Source organism: Physeter macrocephalus, chromosome 20 (genome assembly GCF_002837175.3).
Source record: "Physeter macrocephalus isolate SW-GA chromosome 20, ASM283717v5, whole genome shotgun sequence".
Taxonomy (NCBI): domain Eukaryota; kingdom Metazoa; phylum Chordata; class Mammalia; order Artiodactyla; family Physeteridae; genus Physeter; species Physeter macrocephalus.
Window position 1 is genome coordinate 105,144,353 of NC_041233.1, and position 24,195 is coordinate 105,168,547.

The 24,195-nt window shown below is 38.1% G+C and overlaps 2 protein-coding genes across 2 annotated transcripts; both read right to left on the reverse strand.

The window, feature by feature from the left end:
• Positions 1 to 12,479: 12,479 nt before the first annotated feature.
• Positions 12,480 to 13,382, reverse strand: ZFP42 (ZFP42 zinc finger protein). Its single transcript, XM_007100813.2, has one exon. It carries the CDS (start codon positions 13,380 to 13,382, stop codon positions 12,480 to 12,482), a length of 903 nt encoding a protein of 300 aa, XP_007100875.2.
• A 9,942-nt stretch (positions 13,383 to 23,324) lies between these two features.
• LOC102986405 (succinate dehydrogenase [ubiquinone] cytochrome b small subunit, mitochondrial-like) lies at positions 23,325 to 23,906 on the reverse strand. Its single transcript, XM_007100811.3, has one exon. It carries the CDS (start codon positions 23,904 to 23,906, stop codon positions 23,427 to 23,429), a length of 480 nt encoding a protein of 159 aa, XP_007100873.2. The 3' UTR covers positions 23,325 to 23,426.
• Between the last annotated feature and the right edge of the window lie 289 nt (positions 23,907 to 24,195).

A 24,195-nucleotide genomic window follows, 5' to 3' on the forward strand; every position in this document is an offset into this window, starting at 1 on the left:
TTATTTGAGATTTTTCTTATTTCTTGAGGTAGGCTTGTATAGCTATAAACTTCCCTCTTAGAACTGCTTTTGCTGCATCCCATAGGTTTTGGATCGTCGTGTTTTCATTGTCATTTGTCTCGAGGTTTTTTTTGATTTCTTCAGTGATCTCTTGGTTATTTAGTAACGTATCATTTAGCCTCCACGTGTTGGTGTTTTTATGTTTTTTTCCCTGTAATTCATTTCAAATCTCATAGTGTTGTGCTCAGAAAAGATGCTTGATATGATTTCAGTTTTCTTAAATTGACTGAGGCATGATTTGTGACCCAAGATGTGATGTATCCTGGAGAATGTTCCATCCACACTTGATACGAAAGTGTAATCTGCTGTATTTGGAAGGAATGTCCTATAAATATCAAGTAAATCTATGTGGTCTGTTGTATCATTTAAAGCTTCTGTTTCCGTATTTAATTTCCTTTTTGGATGATCTGTCCATTGGTGTAAGTGAGGTGTTGCAGTCCCCCACTATTATTGGGTTACTGTCGATTTCTTCTTTTATAGCTGTTAGCAGTTTCCTTTGTATTGAGGTGCTCCTATGTTGGGTGCGTATATATTTATACTTGTTAGATCTTCTTTTTGGATTGATCCATTGATCATTATGTAGTGTCCTTCCTTGTCTCTTGTAACATTCTTTATTTTAAAGTCTATTTTTTCTGATACGAGTATTGCTACTCCAGCTTTCTTTTGATTTCCATTTGCATGGAATATCTTTTTCCGTCCCCTCACTTTCAGTCTGTATGTGTCCATAGGTCTGAAATGGGTCTCTTGTAGACAGCATATATATGCGTCTTGTTTTTGTATCCATTCAGCAAACCTATGTCTTTTGGTTGGAGCATTTAATCCATTCACGTTTAAGGAAATTACCGATATGTATGTTCCTATGACCATTTTCTTAATTGTTTTGTGTTTGTTTTTGTAGGTCCTTTTCTTCTCTTATGTTTCCCGCCTAGAGAAGTTCCTTTAGCATTTGTTGTAGAGCTGGTTTGGTGGAGCTGAATTCTCTTAGCTTTTGCTTGTTTGTAAAGCTTTTGATTTCTCCATCGAATCTGAATGAGATCCTTGCCGGGTAGAGTAATCTTGGTTGTAGGTTCTTCCGTTTCATCACTTTAAGTATATCATGCCACTCCCTTCTTGCTTGTAGAGTTTCTGCTGAGAAATCAGCTGTTAACCTTATGGGAGTTCCCTTGTATGTTATTTGTCGTTTTTCTCTTGCTGCTTTCAATAATTTTTGTCTTTAATTTTTGCCAATTTGGTTATTGTTGTCTCAGCGTGTTTCTCCTTGGGTTTATCCTGTATGGGACTCTCTGCACTTCTTGGACTTGGGTGGCTATTTCCTTTCCCACATTAGGGAAGTTTTCAGCTATAGTCTCTTCAAATTTATTCTCGGGTTCTTTCTCTCTCTCTCTTCCCCTTCTGGGACCCCTATAATGCGATTGTTGTTGCGTTTAATGTTGTCCCAGATGCCTCTTAAGCTGTCTTCATTTCTTTTTATTCTTTTTTCTTTTTTCTGTTCTGCAGCAGTGAATTCCACCATTGTGTCTTCTAGGTCACCTGTCCATTCTTCTGCCTCAGGTATTCTGCTATTGATTCCTTCTAGTGTAGTTTTCCTTTCAGTTATTGTATTGTTCATCTCTGTTTGTTTGTTCTTTAATTCTTCTAGGTCTTTGTCAAACATTTCTTGCATGTTTTCAGTGTTTGCCTCCATTCTTTTTCTGAGGTCCTGGATCATGTTCACTGTCATTATTCTGCATTCCTTTTGTGGACGGTTGCCTGTCTCCACTTCATTTAGTTGTTTTTCTAGGGTTTTATCTTGTTTTTCATCTGGTACATAGCCCTCTGCCTTTTCATCTTGTCTGTCTTTCTGTGAATGTGGTTTTTGTTCCACAGGCTGCAGGATTGTAGTTCTCTTGCTTCTGCCCGGCTTTAGGTTCTGTATATGAGAAATTAAAGTTCCCAAGCGAAGGATTTAACATCCTTTTAGTACAAGACCCCTTCGCACTTCTTTAGTCTATTCTCTTAGAGTTCTTGCCTTACGTTTTATCCCCTGACTATTGAATGCTGATTCATGCCTCCTACTAGTTCCTCTTTCTGGAATTCCACTAAATGCCCTGTATAGTCTACTCGGGCTGTCATAACAAAATACCACAGGGTGGGTTAAATGACAGAAATTTATTTTCTTACATTCTAGGACTCTGAAGTCCAAGATCAAGGTGTTAGCAGGTTTTGTTTCTTTGGTGGTGGCCTCTCTCTTGGCGTCTCCCTGTGTCCTCACATGACCTTTTCTCTGAGACTACATATCCCTGGTATCTCTTTTGTGAGTCCAAATTTCCTCTTCTTATAAAGACATCAGTCAGGTTGGATTAGGGACCATTCTAAACTCATTTTAATAACCTCCTTAAAGGCTCTGTCTTATAGTCTGGTATACTGGGGGTTCAGGCTTCACCATATAAATTTTGGACACATTTAGTTCATAACATCTCATTTTATGCTCCCAGAGCACTTCCTGTTTTCAAAGCACTTTGCAAATGTGAATGTATGTCTTTATTATCTAAACCAAAGCTAAAATAACCACCTGTTAGTCCCTTAATAGCCAACTCTGTGGTTTTAGCAAGTGTCCTTATGTCATTAGTAATAGTAATAATGATAGCAATAATGACAATGAAACAATTTATCTCTCTCTTACCTTTCACTTTATTAACTTAAAATGATATATTCATCATCTGTCAACATCATTACATTGGAATAGACTTTCAGAACTAAAAAGGGTCTTAGAATTCTAGGAATGGAATTTAAATTTGCATTTTGCCATCTTGTTGTTCAAGATGCCACGAACTGTAGTACTTTCATCGTTTTTTATGTCTCAGTTCTCACTTGTAATGGATGTACCTAAGTAGCCTAAAGTATCACCTAGTCTAGAGGTCTTCAGAGAGGCGAAGTATTTTCGTAAAAACCAGAAAACACCTACTGTTGGACCTGAATTATGTCTACAGACCAGGTAGAAGGACCATCTTTCAGGTCTACAATAATGAGATCAGCATAAGAGGAGCATTCACTGAGTCTCACACTCCCTATCTCAGAAGGAACTAAAAATCAAGAAAATGGTAAAAATTCCTAAAAATTATGAATATTCTTTGTATGTTATTTTTACTTTATCCAAAACAAAAAAAAAATCTGGCAGTAAAAGAGCATTAACACCTGTAGGGAAAACTTTATCTGGGGAAAACCGAAAACCTAGAACTACAGGGATGCCATTGGTTCTTTCTGATGATAGAATCCTAGACACTACTGTAGTGCTGCCTGGGTATCTAGTCGGGGGAGCTGTGCTACTGAATGAAAGATCCTGGAATTGATTTGTTCATTTAATAACAGAAAATGTCCATGGAGGGTAGCTGGAGTAAGGAGAGAAGGTGGTCTGGGCTTTGTAAATATCAGACCTACCCATTTTAAAGCTATCCTTGGAATACCTTCAAATGCATAAGCCATAGGGGGTTATGTTTCTATGTGTGTTTTAATTTTAGCAAACAAACAGATGAAATGACAAGATACTGACTTTAAATATTTTCATCTTCAACACACTTTTCAAAAGTTAATATATATGGTCATTAAGGAAACATAAGCATGATCATTTTTATCAACCACCTATAATGTACTGTAAAATTATAGGAACCTCAAGGGCCAGGGACATGGTCCTGACACAGTATCCCTGCTAGGGGTAATATAACGAAAAATAATATCAAATATTCATTTAAGTAATCCTAAATCTATATTCTTAACCCCAGTTATTTAACCTCCTGGGTGTTCGATGTATTGTGTTATTGCTTTTGATGAAAGTGACTGTAAAATAGTTAATAAGAGTATAGTAGTTTGCATAAATGATTTTTAAAATAACAGCTTTAATGAAATATAATTCACGTACCATAAAATTCACCCTTTTTTTTTTTTTTTTGGCGGTACGCGGGCCTCTCCACTGTTGTGGCCTCTCCCGCTGTGGAGCACAGGGTCCGGACGCGCAGGCTTAGCAGCCACATAAAATTTTCCCCTTTTTTTTTTTTTTTTGGCGGTACGCGGGCCTCTCCACTGTTGTGGCCTCTCCCGCTGTGGAGCACAGGGTCCGGACGCGCAGGCTTAGCAGCCATGGCTTACGGGCCCAGCCGCTCTGCGGCATGTGGGATCTTCCCGGACTGGGGCACGAACCCATGTCCCCTGCATTGGCAGGCGGACTCTCAACCACTGCGCCACCAGGGAAGCCCAAAATTCACCCTTTTAAAGTAACAATTCAGTGGGTTTTAGTACATTCACAGAATTCTGCAACAATCAACACTATGTAACTTTAGAATGTTTTTATCACCCTGAAAAGAAACCATTACCCATCACTTCTTTATGCCCTTGTTCCTGGCAGTCAGTAATCTACTTTCAGTTTCTATGAGTTTTTCTATTCTGGGGATTTCAAATACAGTGGAATTGGATGATATAAGGAATTGTGTCTGGCTGCCTCAACTTGGCATGTCTTCAAGATTCATTGTTGTTGTAACATGTATTAATACTTCCATCCCTTTTTACGGCTGACATAATATTCCGTTGTATGGGTATAGAAAGTTTTGTTTATCCATTCGTCAGTTGGAGGGCTTTTGGGGTATTTCCAGTATTTGACTATTATGAATAATGCTGTTATGAACATTTGTATACAAATTTTTATATTGCTCTTGGGTATATATCTAGGAGTGAAATTACTGGTTCATATGATAACTGTGTTAAACATGTTAAGGAACTACTAAACTGTTTTTCTTTTTTTTAATATAAATTTATTTATTTATATTTTATTTCTAGCTGTGTTGGGTCTTTGTTGCTGTTTGTGGGCCTTCTCTAGTTGCAGTGAGCAGAGGCTGCTCTTTGTTGCGGTCTGCGAGCTTCTCATTGCAGTGGCTTCTCTTGTTGCAGAGCACACGTGCGTGGGCTTCAGTAGTTGAGGCATGCAGGCTCAGTAGTTGTGGCTTGTGGGCATTAGAGCGCAGGCTCAGTAATTGTGGCGCGTGGGCTTAGCTGCTTCGCGGCATGTGGATGTGGGATCTTTTAGGACCAGGGCTCGAACCCGTGTCCCATGTATTGGCAGGTGGATTCCTAACCACTGCGCCACCAGGGAAGTCCTAAACTGTTTTTCAAAGTGGCTGCACCATTCTACAGTCCCACTAGCAGTGATGGAAGATTCAAATTGCTCCACTTTCTGACCAAGATTTTTTTTTTTTATTATAGCCATTCTAGCAAGTGTGAAATGTTTTTGTTGTTGTTCTTTTTTGTGGTTTTGAATTACATTTTCCTAATGACATAATGTTCGTCATCTTTTCATGTGTTTATTGGCCATTTATTTATCTTCTTTGGAGAAATGTCTGTTCAAGTTCTTTGCTCATTTTTAATTGGATTAGTTGTCTTGACTGTTGTGTGTCAGTGTGGTTAAGTTTAGTGTATCTGTCACTTAAAAAATTTTTATTACTGCTTGGAAATTCTTTTAGCTTTGTCTAGTCAAGCATTTATTTAAACATCCATTAATCATGTATTATGCTCTATGCTTGTGCTGGAAATATAACATCCAATAAGACATATCATCTCTCCTGTGGATTATGCTGCCTCTTTTCCTACTCCTCAGTCCTCTTCTACCCTGCATCCCAAATGATTTTTCTAAAAAGTTAATTTGATCATGTTACCTATGCTAATGCCTTTAATGCTTCCTTTATTGACTACAAGAAAAAGTTCTAGTTCATTAAAATGATTTTTAAAGCCTTCATAATTTGTCCCTTGCCAGCTTCTTCAAGGTTATCGCTCATGCCCCCCCGTACCCCCATCTGGGACAACTTTAGGGGTCTTCTAGTTAAATACCACATCTAGATATACTGAGGTTAGAGGCTAGGGAAATAAGTGGATCCTCACCCAAAAACCTGAACCAGGTCTCAGGTGAAAATGAAAAGAATCACTGGAGCTTTTTCTCTTAACTCTGGGTTCCAAAACAGTAGATCTCTCTGAAGCCTGTGACATGAGAAGACAAGCTGTATTCTGTTATCCTTGTCTTTAGTGGGATCTTTAGATGGTCCAGCCTCATCTCATTTTTACTGTTAAGTAGTAAAGGAAGAACTAGAGCTTGGGTCTGTGTTAAGGGGAAGCATAGGTCTTTAAGGATAGTGGTGGTAGCAGCAGTAATTAATGGGATTTTGTCCAGGGGAAAGTGGCAGGCTCAGGGTGACAGGATTAGTGGTCAAGAGAATGTTTCCTCCTGGGTGGAGATCTCTCTCCACCAACCTTGAGAGACACTGAGTTTTAATTTTTTTTTTTTTTTTTGCGGTACGCGGTCCTCTCACTGTTGTGGCCTCTCCTGTTGTGGAGCACAGGCTCCAGATGCGCAGGCTCAGCAGCCATGGCTCCCGGGCCTAGCCGCTCCTTGGCATGTGGGATCTTCCCGGACTGGGGCACGAACCCGTGTGCCCTGCATCGGCGGACTCTCAACGGACTCTCAGTCGGACTCTCAACCACTGCACCACCAGGGAAGCCCTGAGTTTTAATTTTATTAAAGTCAGCTGCAGTTTCCTTCGATAGTCCACCAAATATATGTCTCTACTGGTCTAGGAAAAGGGGATCACTGCCTCATTGTATGACATTGAAAATAGGTCTAGTATATAAATTTGAAAATAAAATAAATTCCTTTTGAATTTAGACATAAACTAATCATATGGTAAAATCTATCTATATGTATATATACACACAAATATAAAGCAGAGACTATAGAATTCAAATTACACATCTGAAGTGGAGTGTATGTTATCTATTGATGCATAATGAACTAACCCCAAAATTCAAGCGGTTTAAAACAGCCATTTTATTTTTTCAGTTTTATTGAGGTATAATTGACAAATGAAATTGTAAGATATTTCAATTGTACATTGTGATGATTATATACATGTATATATGTATATATATAGTGAGAACATTTAAGTTCTACTCTTAGCAAATCTCAGTTTTACAAATTATCAACTATAGTCACTATGTAAAAAAATCATTTCACTTTGCTCATCATTTTGTGGGTCAGAAATTTGGAAAAGGACCATCTAGGCCCTGTAATTAATTTGGTGTCACCTGGGGTGACTGAGGCTGGGTGACCCTTCCAGGATGACTCTTTCACTCACATGCCTGGCACCTCATGACTCCTTTGCCTTCCTCTCTCCATTTCTTGTCCCACTGGGCCTCTGCAAGTGGCTTGCAACAGCTCCTGTTGAAACAGCTGCTGGTTTTCCCAGGATGGTGGTCTTAGGGTAGTCATACTTCTTAAGATGACAATTGTTTTCTACAAGAGCAAGGCAGTAGCTGCCAGGCCTCTTAAAAGCTAGGCCTGGGCTTCCCTGGTGGAGCAGTGATTGAGAATCTGCCTGCCAATGCAGGGGACACGGGTTCGAGCCCTGGTCTGGGATGATCCCACATGCCACGGAGCAACTAGGCCCATGAGCCACAACTACTGAGCCTGCACGTCTGGAGCCTGTGCTCCGCAACAAGAGAGGCCACGATAGTGAGAGGCCTGCGCACCTCAATGAAGAGTGGCCCCCGCTTGCTGCAACTAGAGAAAGCCCTCGCACAGAAACGAAGACCCAACACAGCCAAAAAATTAAAAAAAAAAAAAAACTAGTCATGGAATTGGCATAGCTATTATAGCATCATTTACACTGCACCCTATTTTTTTTTAAAAATATTTATTTGGTTGCGCCGGGTCTTAGTTGCGGCAGGCGGGCTCCTTATCGAACTGGGTCCCCCTGCATTGGGAGCATGGAGTCTTAACCATAGCCCCACCAGGGAAGTCCCTACACCATACCCTGTTTGTTTTTTTTTTTTTTTGCGGTACGCGGGCCTCTCAGTGTTGTGGCCTCTCCCATTGTGGAGCACAGGCTCTGGACGTGCAGGCTCAGCGGCCATGGCTCACGGGCCTAGCCGCTCCTTTGCATGTGGGATCTTCCCAGACCGGGGCACGAACCCGTGTCCACTGCATCGGCAGGCGGACTCTCAACCACTGCACCAGCAGGGAAGCCCACACCATACCCTGTTGATCAAAGCAGACCAGCAGAGACTCAAGGGGAAAGGACATAGACCCCAACTCTCAACTGGAAGAGTAGTAAAGAATTTGCAGCCATCCATAATCTGCCGTAACTATAAGATATTTTAGGCATATGTATCTGATAAGCACAAAGATTTCCATTGCTCCCGCCCATCCCGCCAAGTATCAGTAAGTACCATGCTGAATCCTCAGCAGTTTGCAAATGTATTGGTTGCCTTAGGTAAAGATGGGGTGCTACTACACATATTGTGTATAACTTTAACAACTTTTAAACTATTTAATGGCCATGATAATCAAAATTCTCTAAAGTTGTATTACTTCTTTGATTTATACATGTGTATTTTATGATCAACATTTTGAGTTGCAAGAAGCGTGTAGTATGCTTTTTATGACACATACCCGAAATCTTAGGAGTATTAAAAAGTTTATTAATGCCTAGAATATCATTCTAACCTACCTAATACCTTGATTTACTAAAGTCACAAAAGTTATGTTGGCTTTTTTTATGGATATAACTTTAGCCACATTGTAAAGCATAGCTTTGTACAGGTGTTTTCACATGTCTGATCCACTGACATCAAAGAAATTCAACCCTGGGGTCATAGAAGAAGCAAAAGGCCTAATAAAAAGCACATGTTAACCGTTAATGTTCATTTACCAAATCCTGCTTAAACTCTTGTACTCTCAAAGCTAATTTCATCCAATTGCCTTTTAATTATAGTCTCTTGCTCAGAGTTGCAAATATAATGGCTTTTTAATGTAACTTGCACTGTTCTGTGTCCAGTGTAAGATGTAATCATGCAATTTATTCAGTCAGAGCTAGTACATTAGGTAATTAAAACATAAGCACACACAAATTTCTGCACATGCCTATTTGGCAGGAAAGTAATATAAGATTCTGACAATTCTGCTTTTGCACAGAATTCTTTCTGGATAAAATAGGATGGAAATCTTATGTCCACCAATGCACACTGTAGCTAAGGCGAAATACAGAAGTCAAGTATGACTGTTTGGGAGACCTATGCACATATCACAGAGAATAAAATAAACTTATTTAAAGTAGGAATGTAAGTGGTTTAACACATTGCTAACTATCTAATCACAGCCTTGGTAGATATAATTCTCAAGGCAGGATAGTTCTTCATTATCCAAGATGTTAGGAGTTGAACAGACCCTCAGTCTCCTGTCCCTTTTAGAGGAGGAAGACAGAAAAAAAAAAAAGATAATGGGATTTAAGATAATTTTCACTATTAACAAAAATGATCAATATAACAGTTAAATCCTTTCTGAGTGGTGATTACTTTTGGGGAGTAAGATCTGATGTATGCATAGGTAATTAAACACTTCTGTGGTTTCCACCTTTATTTTGGAGTAACCAGATTTTATGTAAAGGCAAGTAATGTTTTATTAGCTGTTTCTGAATTACATATAATTTTGATAACTTTATAGCTTTTAAAAAGCATATTAGCTACATTTTTACACACTTATTCATTCCATAATTTATTAAGTGCCAACTAACTGTGCCCTGTTACAGTGATGGGCTCTGCTTTAAGATTTTCAGTTGTTTTTAGAATGTATTTCTCTAGTGTTACCTTTTAACGGTTAACCTTTGGCCATTTAAAAAAAAAAGAAAGAAAAAAGATACAGGCCATGAATCCAAATACCAGCATGAAAACAAAAATGTTTATTTATTCATCAGGATTTGGGGTTTGTAAAATGCCAGTATCTGGAGATGTAAAAATCTAGATGGATTGATTTTCTTTTGTAGTTTTCTCTGGATTATGTATTAACATATCTTGTGTTCATTCTTCTTACTTAAAATACAAATGTGGAAAGTATATGTACATTTCTTTTCTGAAACATTAGCAAAGATTTCAGATGACATATCGTCATTAGCTAATCTCCTTTCCCGTCTTTTCTTTTTTCGTTATATCTACATGCTTTCTTCCTGTTACATTCTTAGCAATTTTAGGGTTCCTCTTTGGAAACAAACAAACAAAAAAACCAAACAGAAATACAGTTAGGAGACTAGCCAACTAACGTCCTATTCCCAAGTCAGAATTTAACTAAGCTTTGGCATCCAGATACACAAGCACTTTCTCAGATTGATGTTCCTTGTACATTTTCGTGTTAGGGTTGTAAATACTGAGACTCTGGCCCCTTCAGTTCCAGAAAGGGTAGTCTCCAGAAGCAGACCAGCCTCCAGACACAGGGGAAACCAATCTTGATCTTTCTTGATGCCCTAGTCCCAGGTCTCAAGTTTACAGCCTAAACCCCGCCAATGAATTTATCTAGTCTTGACTTCTCTCTATTTAATCCCGCCTTCTACCTAGTGCCTTTCACCTAGTCCTCAAAGGCGTTATTCTAATAGCAACTCTAATTCAACTTTGGAATAGAAATTCCTAGAGGATCAAATTAAATATATTGCTCTCAAAGCAAAAACCAGACAAACATGATTCATCATCTTGATCAAACACCAAATTCTCATCCTAAATTCTATACTCAGGTGTTTGATTCAGAGGAAATTCCAAATTTATGAATGGATTATGTATCCTGTATTCCTTTTAACTTAGAGACTCTGGACCCACATTTCTATAGAAATGATGGTATAAATTCCACACCAAATATATTATAAATAAAAAATTAAATTTCCATAATAGTCCACAGTAATAATTAGCTCATTCCTAAGTAAAAAAGTCCTTGATTTTTTTTTCCTTTAAAAAAAATCATACGCATTTTTACATTTTGGCATTTCTAAAAGCAAGATTAATCTTAAATTTGAGTTGTTTATGTTGTGTGTGGACTTTTTTTTCTCCTGAAAAGCTGTTTATGGTACGTATTACCATTATCTCCAATGGTGTCTTAAATCTTAACCATCAAACTTCCTCCTACTCTATGGCTTCCCTCTGGCTGTGGACCTCTTTCCTTCCCTTTACAGCCAAGTTTCCTTTAAGGATATTTGCACATTTCCTATTGAATAGAGGTATTAAGATTTATGCAACTTGTTCCCTTTTAATGGACATTTAAGTTATGAATCAAATTACTATTAAAATATGCTTTAGTGAAAATCCTTGAACAAATTATCTTTGTACATTAGTGAACATATTCTGTAGAATGGAATTCTAGAAATGAAATTATTGGGTCTAAAAAAAGTGCACGTTATGGTTTGAACTATGTACACTCAAAAATCCATGTTGAAATCCTAACCCCCAGTACCTCAGAATGTAACCTTATTTGGCGATGGGCATCTTTATAGACCAAGTTAAAATGAGGGCATCAGGGTGGATTCTAATCCAGTATGTCTGGTGTCCTTTTAAGAGGAAATCTGAACAGAGACATGCACAGAAGGAAGATGATGTGAAGATACAGGAAAATGCCATGTAAATATGAAGGCAGTCATCTACAAGCCAAGAAGAGACATTTGGAACAGAGCTTTTCTTCACAACCCTAGGAAGGAACCAGTCCTGCCAATATCTTTTTTTGAACTTCTAGCCTCCAGAACTATGACACAATAAATATCTGTTGTTTAAGTCATCCAGTTGGTGGTACTGTTATGGCAGCCCTAGAAAACTGATCTAGCACTCCCCTCCCCAAATGGCAGGTGACAGCATCCCTTAACCAACCTTGTAGGAGAGCAACTTGCCCCTGACACCTCACTGATACTGAACAATCAATTTTTGCCATGCTTTGCTAATTCTGAAGACAAATAAATGGCATCTCTTTTTAATGCACACTTCTTTGATTTTTTAATACAGATTTAGTACATTTCTGGGGTTTTATTTTAAAATATCTAAAATGGATTCAAATGGATTGACACTGTCAAATACCAGTTACATCTACTATATGATTTCAATATAGTTTGATACAATGATAAAAAATAAAATGATTAAACAATATATTTAACTTAAAATTTTAACTATTCATTTATTGACAATCTACTGCAAAATTTTCATTCTCTAGAAATATCATATGTATTAAGTATAAAAGGAAAAAGCTAAACAGTTGGAAACTACAAACTTAAAAGCAAAGTTAATTTCGTACTTATAGTATGAGATATTAAGTCCCATATCCAAAAATTAAATTTGTCATATATTAAGGATTATGCTTTTGAAGTAAGTTCATTACTGACATTACTATTGGAACTGCACTATAATTTTATACACAAAGTTCTAAAATAACATCACAGACTATAGGAGCATCTATCTTAGTAACATTTAAAAAAAATATACCTTGTAGGGTGGCAATATTGTTTTAAAAATTGTTTCCTGAAACAGTAATCAATGAGGCATATTTGTTGCCAATCATTCTTTTGCTAATATGCTTATCCTGTTTGAGGATTATTTTCCATCTTCTTTCATTGACTCATTTCGGCCTTTGCATGAGTTAAGAGGTGCGCTTTCATGTTATTTGACTGAATAAACTTCTTAAGACAGCCTTCAAAGGGACATACAAAAGGTTTCTCCCCAGTGTGGATGCGCACATGTGTACGCAAATTGAATGACAGGGAAAAACGTTTTCCGCACCCTTCAAAAGTACACGGAAATGGCTTCTCTCCAGTATGAACCAGAAAATGTCTTTTTAGTTTTGCGCTCTCCTTGAAGGCTTTCCCACATTCTGCACATACGTGATCTCGGGGACTATGAACTCGGAGATGCTTTCTCAGGGTTGATCTATTCTTGAACTCTCTTATGCATCCACTCTGAGGACAAACAATTTTTTCTGGAGCATCATATTCTTTATTTGTACTTGGCTTCATTTTAGTACATTCTGTGAGCTGTTTAGGATCTGAAAAGTCAGTGCTGGGTATTTCTCCAGGAGGAAGCTTCTTGCCTGTCATGTACTCAGAAGACTCAAGAAGTGAATTCTCTCCACCAAACTGTTGAAGAATTTCTTGTTTTGCCCCCTTTTTCATGTATTCCAAGGAACGTTCAAGAAGTGAGCTTGCCGTAAGAACCTGTTGAGAAAGCTCTTGTTCTGATCCTTCTTTCAGACAGTCAAAGGACTTCAGAAGTGAGTCCTCTTCCGTGATAGGTTCAGAAAACTCACCTCTTATTATGCATTCTATGTAACAGTCAGAGAAGGAATCCTCTTCAACAACCCGAAAGCTAGTCTCATAGCACATATCCTCATCACATAAGGTCCACATTGTGTCAGGAGGTTCCTGCGGGGCTGGCGATGACTCGTCCCCACTGACAGCTCTTCTACCAAGGCCTTTCTGGCCAAGTGTCTTTTCCCTTTTCTTCAGTTTCTGGTCCATGTCGTCCTGCTAGCTCCCTCTGAAGGTTTGCACCAGGATAGATCAACCACTTCTGGGTAGGGGTGATCTACGTGAATGTTTTCAGCAAGCACCTGTTTGAGATAGTAGTCATTAGGTAAAATATATTCCAATATTAGAGCTATTGTCAGAAAATGACTTCAAAAAATGGCCTAGAACTCACTTTCCAATAACAGAATCACTACATTTACATCTTTAACTAACTCTGCAAGAGACTAAGAGAATTAGTTGTGACATATGTATGTTAAGACATGGGTCATAACCATTTCTTTCCTGGGTATCCCCCATAAGTTATCTGACCTCCCTAATGGATCACCTAACGTTCATTGGGCACTCACTATGTGCTAGCCCTGTTCTAGGCTACTCATGGGTTGAGACACACCAGTGAATAGATATATTATACCAAAAATGTAATGTATGCCCCATGAAGTACACAAAATAAATAAGTAATGTACATCATATGTTATAAGGCAAAGCGCTATAGAATAAGCTAGGGGACCAGTAGAAAGCAGGGGTTTGCAATCTTATATAGGGAGCTCCAGGTAAATCTCGACTGAGGTAGTGGCAGCTGTGAAATTCAAATTAAATATTGCATTTAAAGTGCTTAGCACAGTTCACGGCATAGACCAAATGCTGACCACTCATGTGAGCTACTGTTAGTTTACCTTTGTATTCATTCTATAAGTAGATGTTGGATCCTGTTAAGTGCCAGGTACTATTCTAGACCAAGGGCAGCAAACTTTTTCTGTAAAGAGCCTGATTTAAACTTTGTGGGCCCTAGGGCCTATGTCATAGCTATTCAATCTCACTGTAGCAGAGAAGCAGCTACAGACAGTACACAGGATGGGCAGTGCACAGCAGAGACTGATTCAGTGCATGGCTGTAGTTTGCCCACCCTTGTTCTATAAGATGGGGATCCAGAGAATAAGTCATGTGAAATCTATGCATTGCCATCTCTTATAAGTGCAAGTCAAAATAAAGGCACAGGGGAATTCAAGTGGTTTTTGATCCTTTTCTTAAAAATCTAAAAGTAGTACTATGAAAGTTACAGCATGAATATATTATATTCTTTCTAAGAGTCCTTTGCTTAATGTTACAATTGTGTCTTATAAAAGATCTCTTAATTTTAGCATCCTGATAAATGTCCTGCTGTAGGAACAAAAATTAAATGCTTTTAAAAAGGAGCAAATGTGAAAGTACTGGAATGAAAATCAACAGCTTGAAAATGTTTTTTAAATAGCCACATTAAAAAATGCCACCTCAAAAAGTTTGTGCCATTTACTTTTGGTAAAATAATACATAGAATGAAAACAAAACATGCTTTTATGCCTTCTTAAACACTATATATACACATATTCATATTTATATATGTAAATATATACTATATAAATTCAAATAAATTATATATTTACTTATATAAAATATATAAGAATGTTATCTATGACATTTAAAAACAGATTTTTAAATGTCTTCTTAAGCATTTATATATACATATTTACAAATAAATATAATTAATATTTTCATGATATATATTTAACTAAGTATAAATCAAATATATATAAATTGCTCAGGGAAGAGGTTTAAATGTTTTCTTAAATATATGCATATATTATATAAATAAATATATTTCTGTGTAATATACATACTCATGTTTAAGAAGACATTTAAACCTCTTCCCTTACCAATTGAAATGCATGTTTTGTTTTTATTGTTTTTTTTTTTTTTTTGCCAAGAATAGATAGCATGATTCTTTTGAGTAGGTTATTTTAAAATGTGGCTATTTAAAAATATTTTCAGGGACTTCCCTGGCAGTCCAGTGGTTAAGACTTCACCTTCCAATGTAGGGGGTGCAGGTTTGATCCCTGGTCGGGGAGCTGAGATCCCACATGCCTCGTGTCCAAAAACCCAAACATAAAATGGAAACAGTATTGTAGCAAATTCAGTAAAGACTTTAAAGATGATCCACATCAAAGAAAATATTTGGGCTTCCCTGGTGGCGCAGTGGTTGAGCGTCCTCCTGCCGATTCAGGGGACTCGGGTTTGTGCCCCGATCCGGGAGGATCCCACGTGCCACGGAGTGGCTGGGCCTGTGAGCAGCGGGAGAGGCCACAACAGTGAGAGGCCCGAAAAAAAAAAAATTAAAAAAAATGTTCAAGCTGTTTATATGTTATATTCCTAATATATAATATATAATGTTAGTGGTACAAGTGTTATTATTTATTCTGTTCTTTATAAAGGTGAAATAAACCAGGGAGACTGTATCCAGCAATATTTGCCTAACAAAATCGTGCTCTCATAGCTAAAAAATAATTTTCATTTCATTTTGTATTAGTGCATATAGCAAGCACCTTTGGAGCAAAATCGCTAGATCTAAAGTTTAAGTAGGAAAGAACACAGCCGTTCCCTCCCTCAGTCCATTTAAAATAGCTACAATTGGTTTGATTCTAGCTTTTCTCTCCAAACTTATCTCTTGCCATCTCCAGTTCTCCTATTTCATCTCCAGCCATAATAAAGTCTCCTTCCAATAAAGTGCCGTGCTCTTTCCTCTCTACAAAATACTACCTACCCTCATACTGTACACCTGTAACTTACATAATATTGCTGTACATCAACTACATTTCAATTTAAAAAAAACTAGGATAAATACCAAACTATAGAATTAAAAAAAACCCCCACAAAACTACCCACTCTCAATCCCCCTTACCATATGAGCATGTGCACAGATGGGGCATGCAGAGGTTTACTTCCCACCTGCATTTCAGATCTCTGCCTAAACGCCACTGGCTCAGGCAAGCTTCCCTTGATTCTTAGTCTCAATTAGGTCTCCAAGCTAAATGCTCTCCTAGCTCTCTCTCTATTTTACGCTGACCACAGCCCCTTGGTTCTGATTATTTAAGCCCTGTCTTACCTACTAGTCTGTAAGCTTTAAGAGAGCAAGGGCCTCTTCTGTCTTACTCACATGCCCCAGCACTTACTAGATTTGTCCAGTGAAATGAATTGATGAATATGCATTTAGTCATCAGACTGGTGATATCTGATTTAGCAGTCTTATAAAATTAATTTACTAGAAATTCATTTGGGATGTTAGACATGCTTAAGGTAGAAGTTTCATAAAGTTGTCTATCAATGATGCCAAGGTGTTATCTAGAACATCTCCTATGAGATCAGGGTTGAGAGAAAGGTATTTTCTTTATGAATTTACCAGGGTCCAAGTACAGCCCTTACCTTTCTGAACTAGATTCTTATTTGTCAGATGTCTGAGCATTATGCCATTTCTCACACAATATGCAAGCTTGTGAGAACAATGTATAAATTGAAATGGTAACTTATTAATTTATTATGAGAATACTCCTGTTGATATAACTATATTCTCCTTTGGTAGAAATAACCACATGGAAAACGTAATGGTTAAACATAGTATAGGATGTTACTGAATTACTTCATGGCATGAGACTATATTTTATATTTCTAAAATTGTGATAGAAGTAGTTCTAAGGGTGCATCATTTACTTATTCAGTCATTCAATCATACAAATATTTAGTACCAAACTTTGTTCTAGGTGCTAATAACCCTTTTAAAAAATTCTTTTTTAATTAAAAAAATTTTTTTTTCTTTTAAATTTTTGGCCGTGCCGCCCGGCTTGTGGGATCTTGGTTCCCCCATCAGAGATGGAACCCGGGTCCACGGCAGTGAAAGCCTGGAGTCCTAACCATTGGACCACCAGGGAATTCCCGCGGTGCTGACCCTTAGAGCAACGAAAAAGATAAAGTCCCTGGTTTTCATAGCGTTTTTATCTGTGTGAGACAGACATGTAAATAAAGTTTTTATAAAATGGTAAATAAAATAATTTCAGGTTGAGAAAAATGCTATGAAATGAAACCAATAAGAGGAAAAGTAGGAGAGGCTATCTTTAAAAAGAATGTCTGTAAAGGCCTCCAAAGAAGCATTAGACCCAGACCTGAAAAAGAAGAAAAGCATTAGCCAGCTGAAAGAGGTGGAAGAAGAGTGTTCTTTCCAAGCTGCAGCAGAAAGCACAAAGGGATTAGCTTGCTGGATGGCAGTGAAAGCCATGCTTATTACACAAAATGGCGGGCAAAGACGATAGAGGTCTGAGATAAGGTTGAGGACGGTGCAGGAGGGAGCCATTTGCATGTCATTCCCAAACCGATGGGAACCATTAAGGGGTTTCTTTCAAACAAGGAAATTAGCACGCTGTGATTTAGGTTAAAAGACTACTCAGGCTGATTTGTGAAGAATGGATTAAGGGAGGCAAGAGTGAAAGCAGAAAAAAATCCCTCAGGCTATTTAGTAATCTAGGAAAAGAATGTTGGTGGTTTGGAGCATGTGGTAGCAGCGGAGCTGAAATGGAGGGAGAGAGGGAAAATGGAGATGGAGCCTTCCAAACTTGCTGTCGGGTTGGATAAAGGGGGTAAGAGAAACAGGAAGCAAGAATGAGTGAGTAGTCCAATTTTTTGCTCAAGTAATTGGGTGGATGGTAGTGCCATTTGCAGAGATAATTGAAGAGGAAAGAAAGGAAAATAAGTTTACTCTTTATAATAAATAAATAATTTAAACATTTTAGCATAAGATAGACCTAGCCATTTCTTGCAATGAGATACAATATTTATACAAATTTTTACAATACAATTTTATACAGTTTTTTAAAACAAAATTAAAAAATGCAACTTAAAGGAAAATTCAACCAGTCATCTGCTTTCTGGAAAGTGTATTTACTTTCCTCCTTTACGTTTTGAAAGTTTGAGGTCAGTGGCCCAAATAGCTGTAGGTAAATGCCGTTTAAACACTAGAAGTCTACTGGCCAAGGTCCACTCCCCACTTGGTTCTAGGATGATAAAACGCTTCCCATTTGTGCTTTTCAAAATCTTTTTGATTGGGATCCACGGTTAAAAATCCATCCTAAGTAGTGAACTCAATACACACACCGTCTCCAATAGCTGAAAAAAGCAGTTCCATGGAACAAGACTTACCCATGCTACCGAGAAGCACTCTGCTATTCCAGTTCCTTTCAAAGGTTAAGACGTAGAAGAAACTGCTACTCCTGCTCCCGACAGCTGTTGGAATCAACCTTTCTTTGCGCTCCGCCGGTTGGAGCCACCCTCTTTTTGATGGACACATGGTCAACAGGCTACACCTACTTTTCAACTCTGCCTTGATTAGTTGAATTTCCAAGGAAAGGCTCTACCAACCTTGTGAAGGTCGAGGGATGAGGCAGCGGTGGGCGTGGAGGTGGGTGTGGCTCAGCTCCGGGCCGGGTGGGGTTGGCCACCGGACCTGCCAGCGCACGGTCACATTCAACCAAGAGCCCGGGGGGGGGGGGGCAGGGGCGACTCCCCCCGCCCCCCCGCCCCGTACTCCTCACCCCGCGCCGCAGTCATTGGGCCTCCGCCACGTGAGAAAGCCTCTTTGAACCCCCATCGCCCAGTTTTAGCCAGAAGTAGGCACTCAGTAAATCTCTACTGAACAAATGAACGTGAGTATAATCAAATTTAAGCAGTTATATATCAATGAAAGAAAATCAATTTTGGTGGAGGCAGTTTTTACCCCCTGGAATGCATACCACGCCTTTCCGTGTGCCTTCTGTTCTCTTCCCCCAAACTTCAGCCCCATCTCACCCTACCCCCAGTCGCAGAGAAACTCCTATTACTGCTTTCTCTTTTTCAGCCATTATGTGACTGTTCGTGTCTCTAAAGGTAACACAACTCACTTTGAAAGCACCTGTCAATCAACGCTCACCATTGGCCATGATCTAGTGAAGTTTAATAGTTTGTATAAGTACACAGACCATTAAAACAAAAACCAAATCAGCGTTTAAAAGCCTCTTAAATTTTCACTTGATGCTTGCCTGCAATTCACACATATATCTGGGAGCAGTTCTCCACTCTTTTTTTTTGGGGGGGGGGTGTTTATTTTAGAATAAATGCCAGTGAAAAAAATAAAAGATCGTTTCCAATAGGGGAGATATTAAACTTTAAAAAAATGTATTATTCCCTGATCTCCCCCAGTAGGCATACCAGGTTCCTGTCCATTTGATATCAATGTTATATAAAACTTACTTAGCTCCTTACCTTAAAATATTTTTATTTGCATGTGAATTTCTGAAGGCAGGAATTGTGAGAAACTACTTCTCTCTTGTTCTCTGTGATGCACTGCTATGGTCTCTAGAAACTGCACAGGCAAGTTTTCAGAGCAGGTTTGAACCAGATGTGTGTGTGTGTGATAAAAATGTTAATGTTTTGGGTTTCAAAAAGAAATACAACTTTAAGGAGCCAAAGAATCCTGAGAAGAGCATTCTTTCCAAATCTTTAAATGGCAATGTCATTGGTCATTGGAAGTCCCTTTCCTCCCTGGAGGCTCTCTCTATAAATCTATATAAAAAGTCATCGTTATCACTTATATATGTAAATGCTACATATGATACACAAAATATAAATAAATATCACTTATGTATATATGACATACTTATATATAGGATGACATATATTTAGAGAGAGAGAAATACACACATGTAACTAAAGCCGAAGATCCTTTTTTTCATCTAACTCTTGCATCTTATTCACTAGACCACACCGTTTTGTTATCACCCCCGTAACTCTTGAGACAGTGCATACAGTCAACAAGATTAATTCCCTTCCCCAGTCTGGTCACTTCGTTTGTGTTAATGTAGCTCTGCTTGTAAACTGGAGACTACATGTTTAGAAAATCTAAATTTACATTTCACACTACACCTCTTACATAAATTATTTTTCCTCCCATTTTATTTTAGCTTTCCTTTCCATGGCCCTAGAGAAGTAAATCAAAAAGAAGGAACTCATCTGTTGTCATATGAACCCAGCTCAAGGGAAATTGAATTCCTCCAAAATGAGCTAGGGAACCAATTAAACCCTGAAACAAAAATGGGCTGCCTTTTGAAATTGATACAAAGAGGGTGGTTGATAGAAACAAGCAGCTTTTTGGATTGGTAGAGTTTTAGTCATTGTAATTCTTCTAAGAATAACATTTTAGCTGTTCTTTAAAAAAATTTTAGCTTGACAATTTATTTCTGTGTTACCAACCAATATTTCCCTTAAAACGTCTTAGAATTCAAAAACTACAAATATGCTCGAATTCACTCTACACATATTTAAGTTTCTCCCCCAGTCAAGCCATTGTTCTGGATCCTGGGGATATGTATCCCAGGCCTCCTGGAATTTTAAGGCTGAAGTTGCAGGACCAGAGCTAGGGTGAGGCATGTAACTTACTGGTTTTCTGCAAAAATATTTGAGGGGTGTCCTAAAATTCAGTTAAGATTAATAATATTTTAATGCAATATTTAAACAATAAAATTAGTGCAAAAATTCATGATGAACAAGATATTAAAAATTTAAATAAAGACAACGAAGTAATCATGCTTTGTAAATATCGAAATGTAACTATTATTAGGACAATGAAGGGTAGGTATTGAGTGTTAGGAGAGCCCAGAATAGGAGACTGTGACGGAATCAGGAAGTTCAGGAAGATTTCCCTAGAGCTGCTGTGATCTGAAGGTGGTCAGCTGAGAGGGCACATCTCCCTGACAGTGGATGGAATACCTATGAAGGCAAGGGGAACAAGAGGGGATGTGCAGTGCCAGACCCCCAGGCCTTGTAGGTCATGGTAAGAAGTTAGATTTTCATGCCAAAAGCAATGGGAATGGAATATTTTAAGAACACATGTGTCATGTATAGTCAATGCATATTAACCTTAAACTTGTAAAACATTGTTTTCATTGTTGGAGCTTCAGTCTATCTCTGTTTGACTTAGCAAATTAAATGTTTTACATGCAATGTCTCATTTTATCTTGAAATCAGGTTTACAAAATGATTATATTACTATTGTTATTATCATCGTTTTATTAGTATTTTAACATGAGAATTCTGAGGCACAAAGAAAGTTTACACACTGGTAAGTAGCTAAACTCAGATTAGAACTTGAGTGTGCTTAATTGAGATATAGCATTTTATATTATGGTATTTTACAAACTCCGTGGGTATAGCTTTCATAAAAAACCTATTGCATTATTATTTTCTGTAATTTATAATGCCTTTTTACATACTTATTTGATCTTGATAGAAAGCTTATGAGTTGTTATTACCTATTTTATGGATAAGGAAATGGGAAGTCAGTAATGACAAATGCCTTATTCAAAGCCACAGAGGTATTAGTTTATGGGCCAGAGTTTACAACCTAAGTCTTGCTATCTTGACACAAAGTTTAAAGGCAAAGTTAATTTTCCAAGTTCAGTCAGTTGTTTAAAGAGCTTTTGAAATGTAGTTTTAGAGTTTCCATTCAGAAAAAGCCAGTCAATAATAAATGTTTCTGCTTGGAATTTGATGTCTTAGTAGAATAAGATTTTTATGAGGGTATATTCAGGTACATTTTGACTGCATTTTTAAAAAACTGAGATGTAATTAACATATAACACGTGTTGCAAGTACACAACATAATGATTTGATATATGTCTGTATTGCAAAATGACCACTGCAATAAGTCAAGTTAAATCCATCTAGTTAACTTTTATGTGTACAAAGTTACAAAAGTTTTTTCTTGTGATGCGAACTTTTAAGATCTATTCTCTTAGCAACTTTCAAATACACGTACAACACAGTATTATTAACTATAGTCACCATTACATCCTCAGGACTTGTTTTATAACTAAAAGTTTGTACCATTTGACCACCTTTACCACGCTGGCGGGGTGGGGGATGAGTGGGCATGGGGGGCATAAAATGGGAGAAGATGGGCTCTGCATTAAAACAAAATCTGAATGGAAGCTGTACGGTACTTCACACTGAGAAGAATGAGACTTGTATCCAAATCTCATATATTTTCAACAGTCTTTATGCTCTTTAGATGAAAGCTGTAACCACATAAACATTGTCATGTTTCATTTTCTTTGTGAGAATTTAGCAGTGAGCCTCAGTGCAGGAGCTGAAGGCTATTTTTTGGACTACAGATTCTCCCTGGACTTTGACAATGATCTGTGAATTTTATTATTTGGCAGTTTCATAAGATCCTTTCTTCCTCTTAAGAATGGACTATCCACATAATTCCCTTCCTATTAAGGGACCTATTAAAATTGGGCTCACCTGGAGAAAATTTCAGAGCTTGATCTAACTTACTTTAGGTAATTTCTTATTTTTCCATAAAAATTTATGAGTCAACCTCAGACGTGTTTTTTTTAACTTTTTTTTTTTTTTTTTTTTTTTTTGTTGTTGTTGTTTTGTTTTTAAAAGAGAATAAATTTTTATTATACAGCATTTTTATTTTTAATAAAACTTTACCTTCATAGAATACATTTTCACATTAGAGATTCCCACAGTGGGGAAACAACTTACTACACCTGTAACAATTTGAAACATATCTAAAGGGACCTCTTCCCTACATGAAACTTCTCTATATTCAGAAACTCTGCAGGCTCTTTTTCCTAGGATTTAGAAATCAGTAATGTGAAATATCAGCATTTCTAATTTTCAAATCTCCCTAGGACAAGTAACCATCAGTAACTGGTATCGACTGAACAGAGGGGAGGGATGTTTACAAAAACGAAACACTGTCTAATTTTCTGCAAAGTCTTTACTTATGAATTAACAGTCGTTCCCTTTCTCCATCATCCTAGGACAAATATAGAAGTTTGATCGAATATTGAGAGTAATAAAGCTGAACTCCCTTTAAGAGTCTGATAAATTAACAGGCAAAGGCTCATATATGATGTTTAGTTATACTGTGAGTCTTCTGAGAAGCTGTGAGATACCCCATTAACTCTCCAGAATACAAAACTCAGTCTCACAATTTATTGGATACAATTTCTCGGATACAATTTCTCTCAAATCTTTCTTCAAAGATTAAACTCTAAAAATAACCGGCTGATTAGAAGACTTTACCAGCGGACTAATCTGTTATTTCCTTCTTATTGTGAGTTGAAATGGCATGACAGAGCAGAGGCAAGTAGGTGTACAATCAATTCTCAGGGTGTTAAGTCTAAAGGGTCAGAGCTTCCACAGCATAGCCACAGCTTTGCAGATGCCCACATCATGATATTTGAAATAACAAAGCCCAGCAAACGTGAACGCCGAGAGCACCAAAAAGCCTGCCTTGGCAGCTTTCTGCAATGCAGCCCCTCGAACATAGTCAGTAACAACTTGTCCAATGCCCCAGTGACTATGAAGAGTGAGGGCTGCAGCCAGAGAGTAGTCCACCACAGAGCAAGGATTCAAATAAGCAGCTGGAATTAGGCCCAGGAGCAAAACACTGGCAACCCTCTCACCAGTCCAGTGGAGATATGCAGCCTTGGAACCAGAATGGTGGCTGCGTGACAGGTGAATGTGCTGTATTCCACACCATCCTGGGGTTGATCGGTCCTGGAGAAATGCTGAGACATGAGCTGGTCTGACCACTGGGGTTTGGAGGAAGAGAGCTCGCCCACCTCCGGCACTGCAGAGGACACTCAGCCTCCAGAGAGTTGCCATGTCACTCAGAAAGGCCTGTGGTGGCTTCTCGTTGCAGAGCATGGGCTCTAGGCGCGCAAGCTTCAGTAGTTGTGGTGCACAGGCTCAGTAGTTGTGGCTCACGGGCTCTAGAGCGCAGGCTCAGTAGTTGTAGTGCACAGGCTTAGTTGCTCCATGGCATGTGGGATCTTCCCGGATCATGGATCCAACCGTGTCCTCTGCATTGGTAGGCGGATTCTTAACCAGTGCGCCACCAGGGAAGCCCTAAACTTTCTTATTTTGAGATATTTGGGGTTTTATGGAAGAGTTG

Bases quoted from the DNA above. Each gene is read 5' to 3' on its own strand.
- LOC102986405 (XM_007100811.3), bottom strand. From the start codon at position 23,906: ATGGCAACTCTCTGGAGGCTGAGTGTCCTCTGCAGTGCCGGAGGTGGG.
- ZFP42 (XM_007100813.2), bottom strand. From the start codon at position 13,382: ATGGACCAGAAACTGAAGAAAAGGGAAAAGACACTTGGCCAGAAAGGC.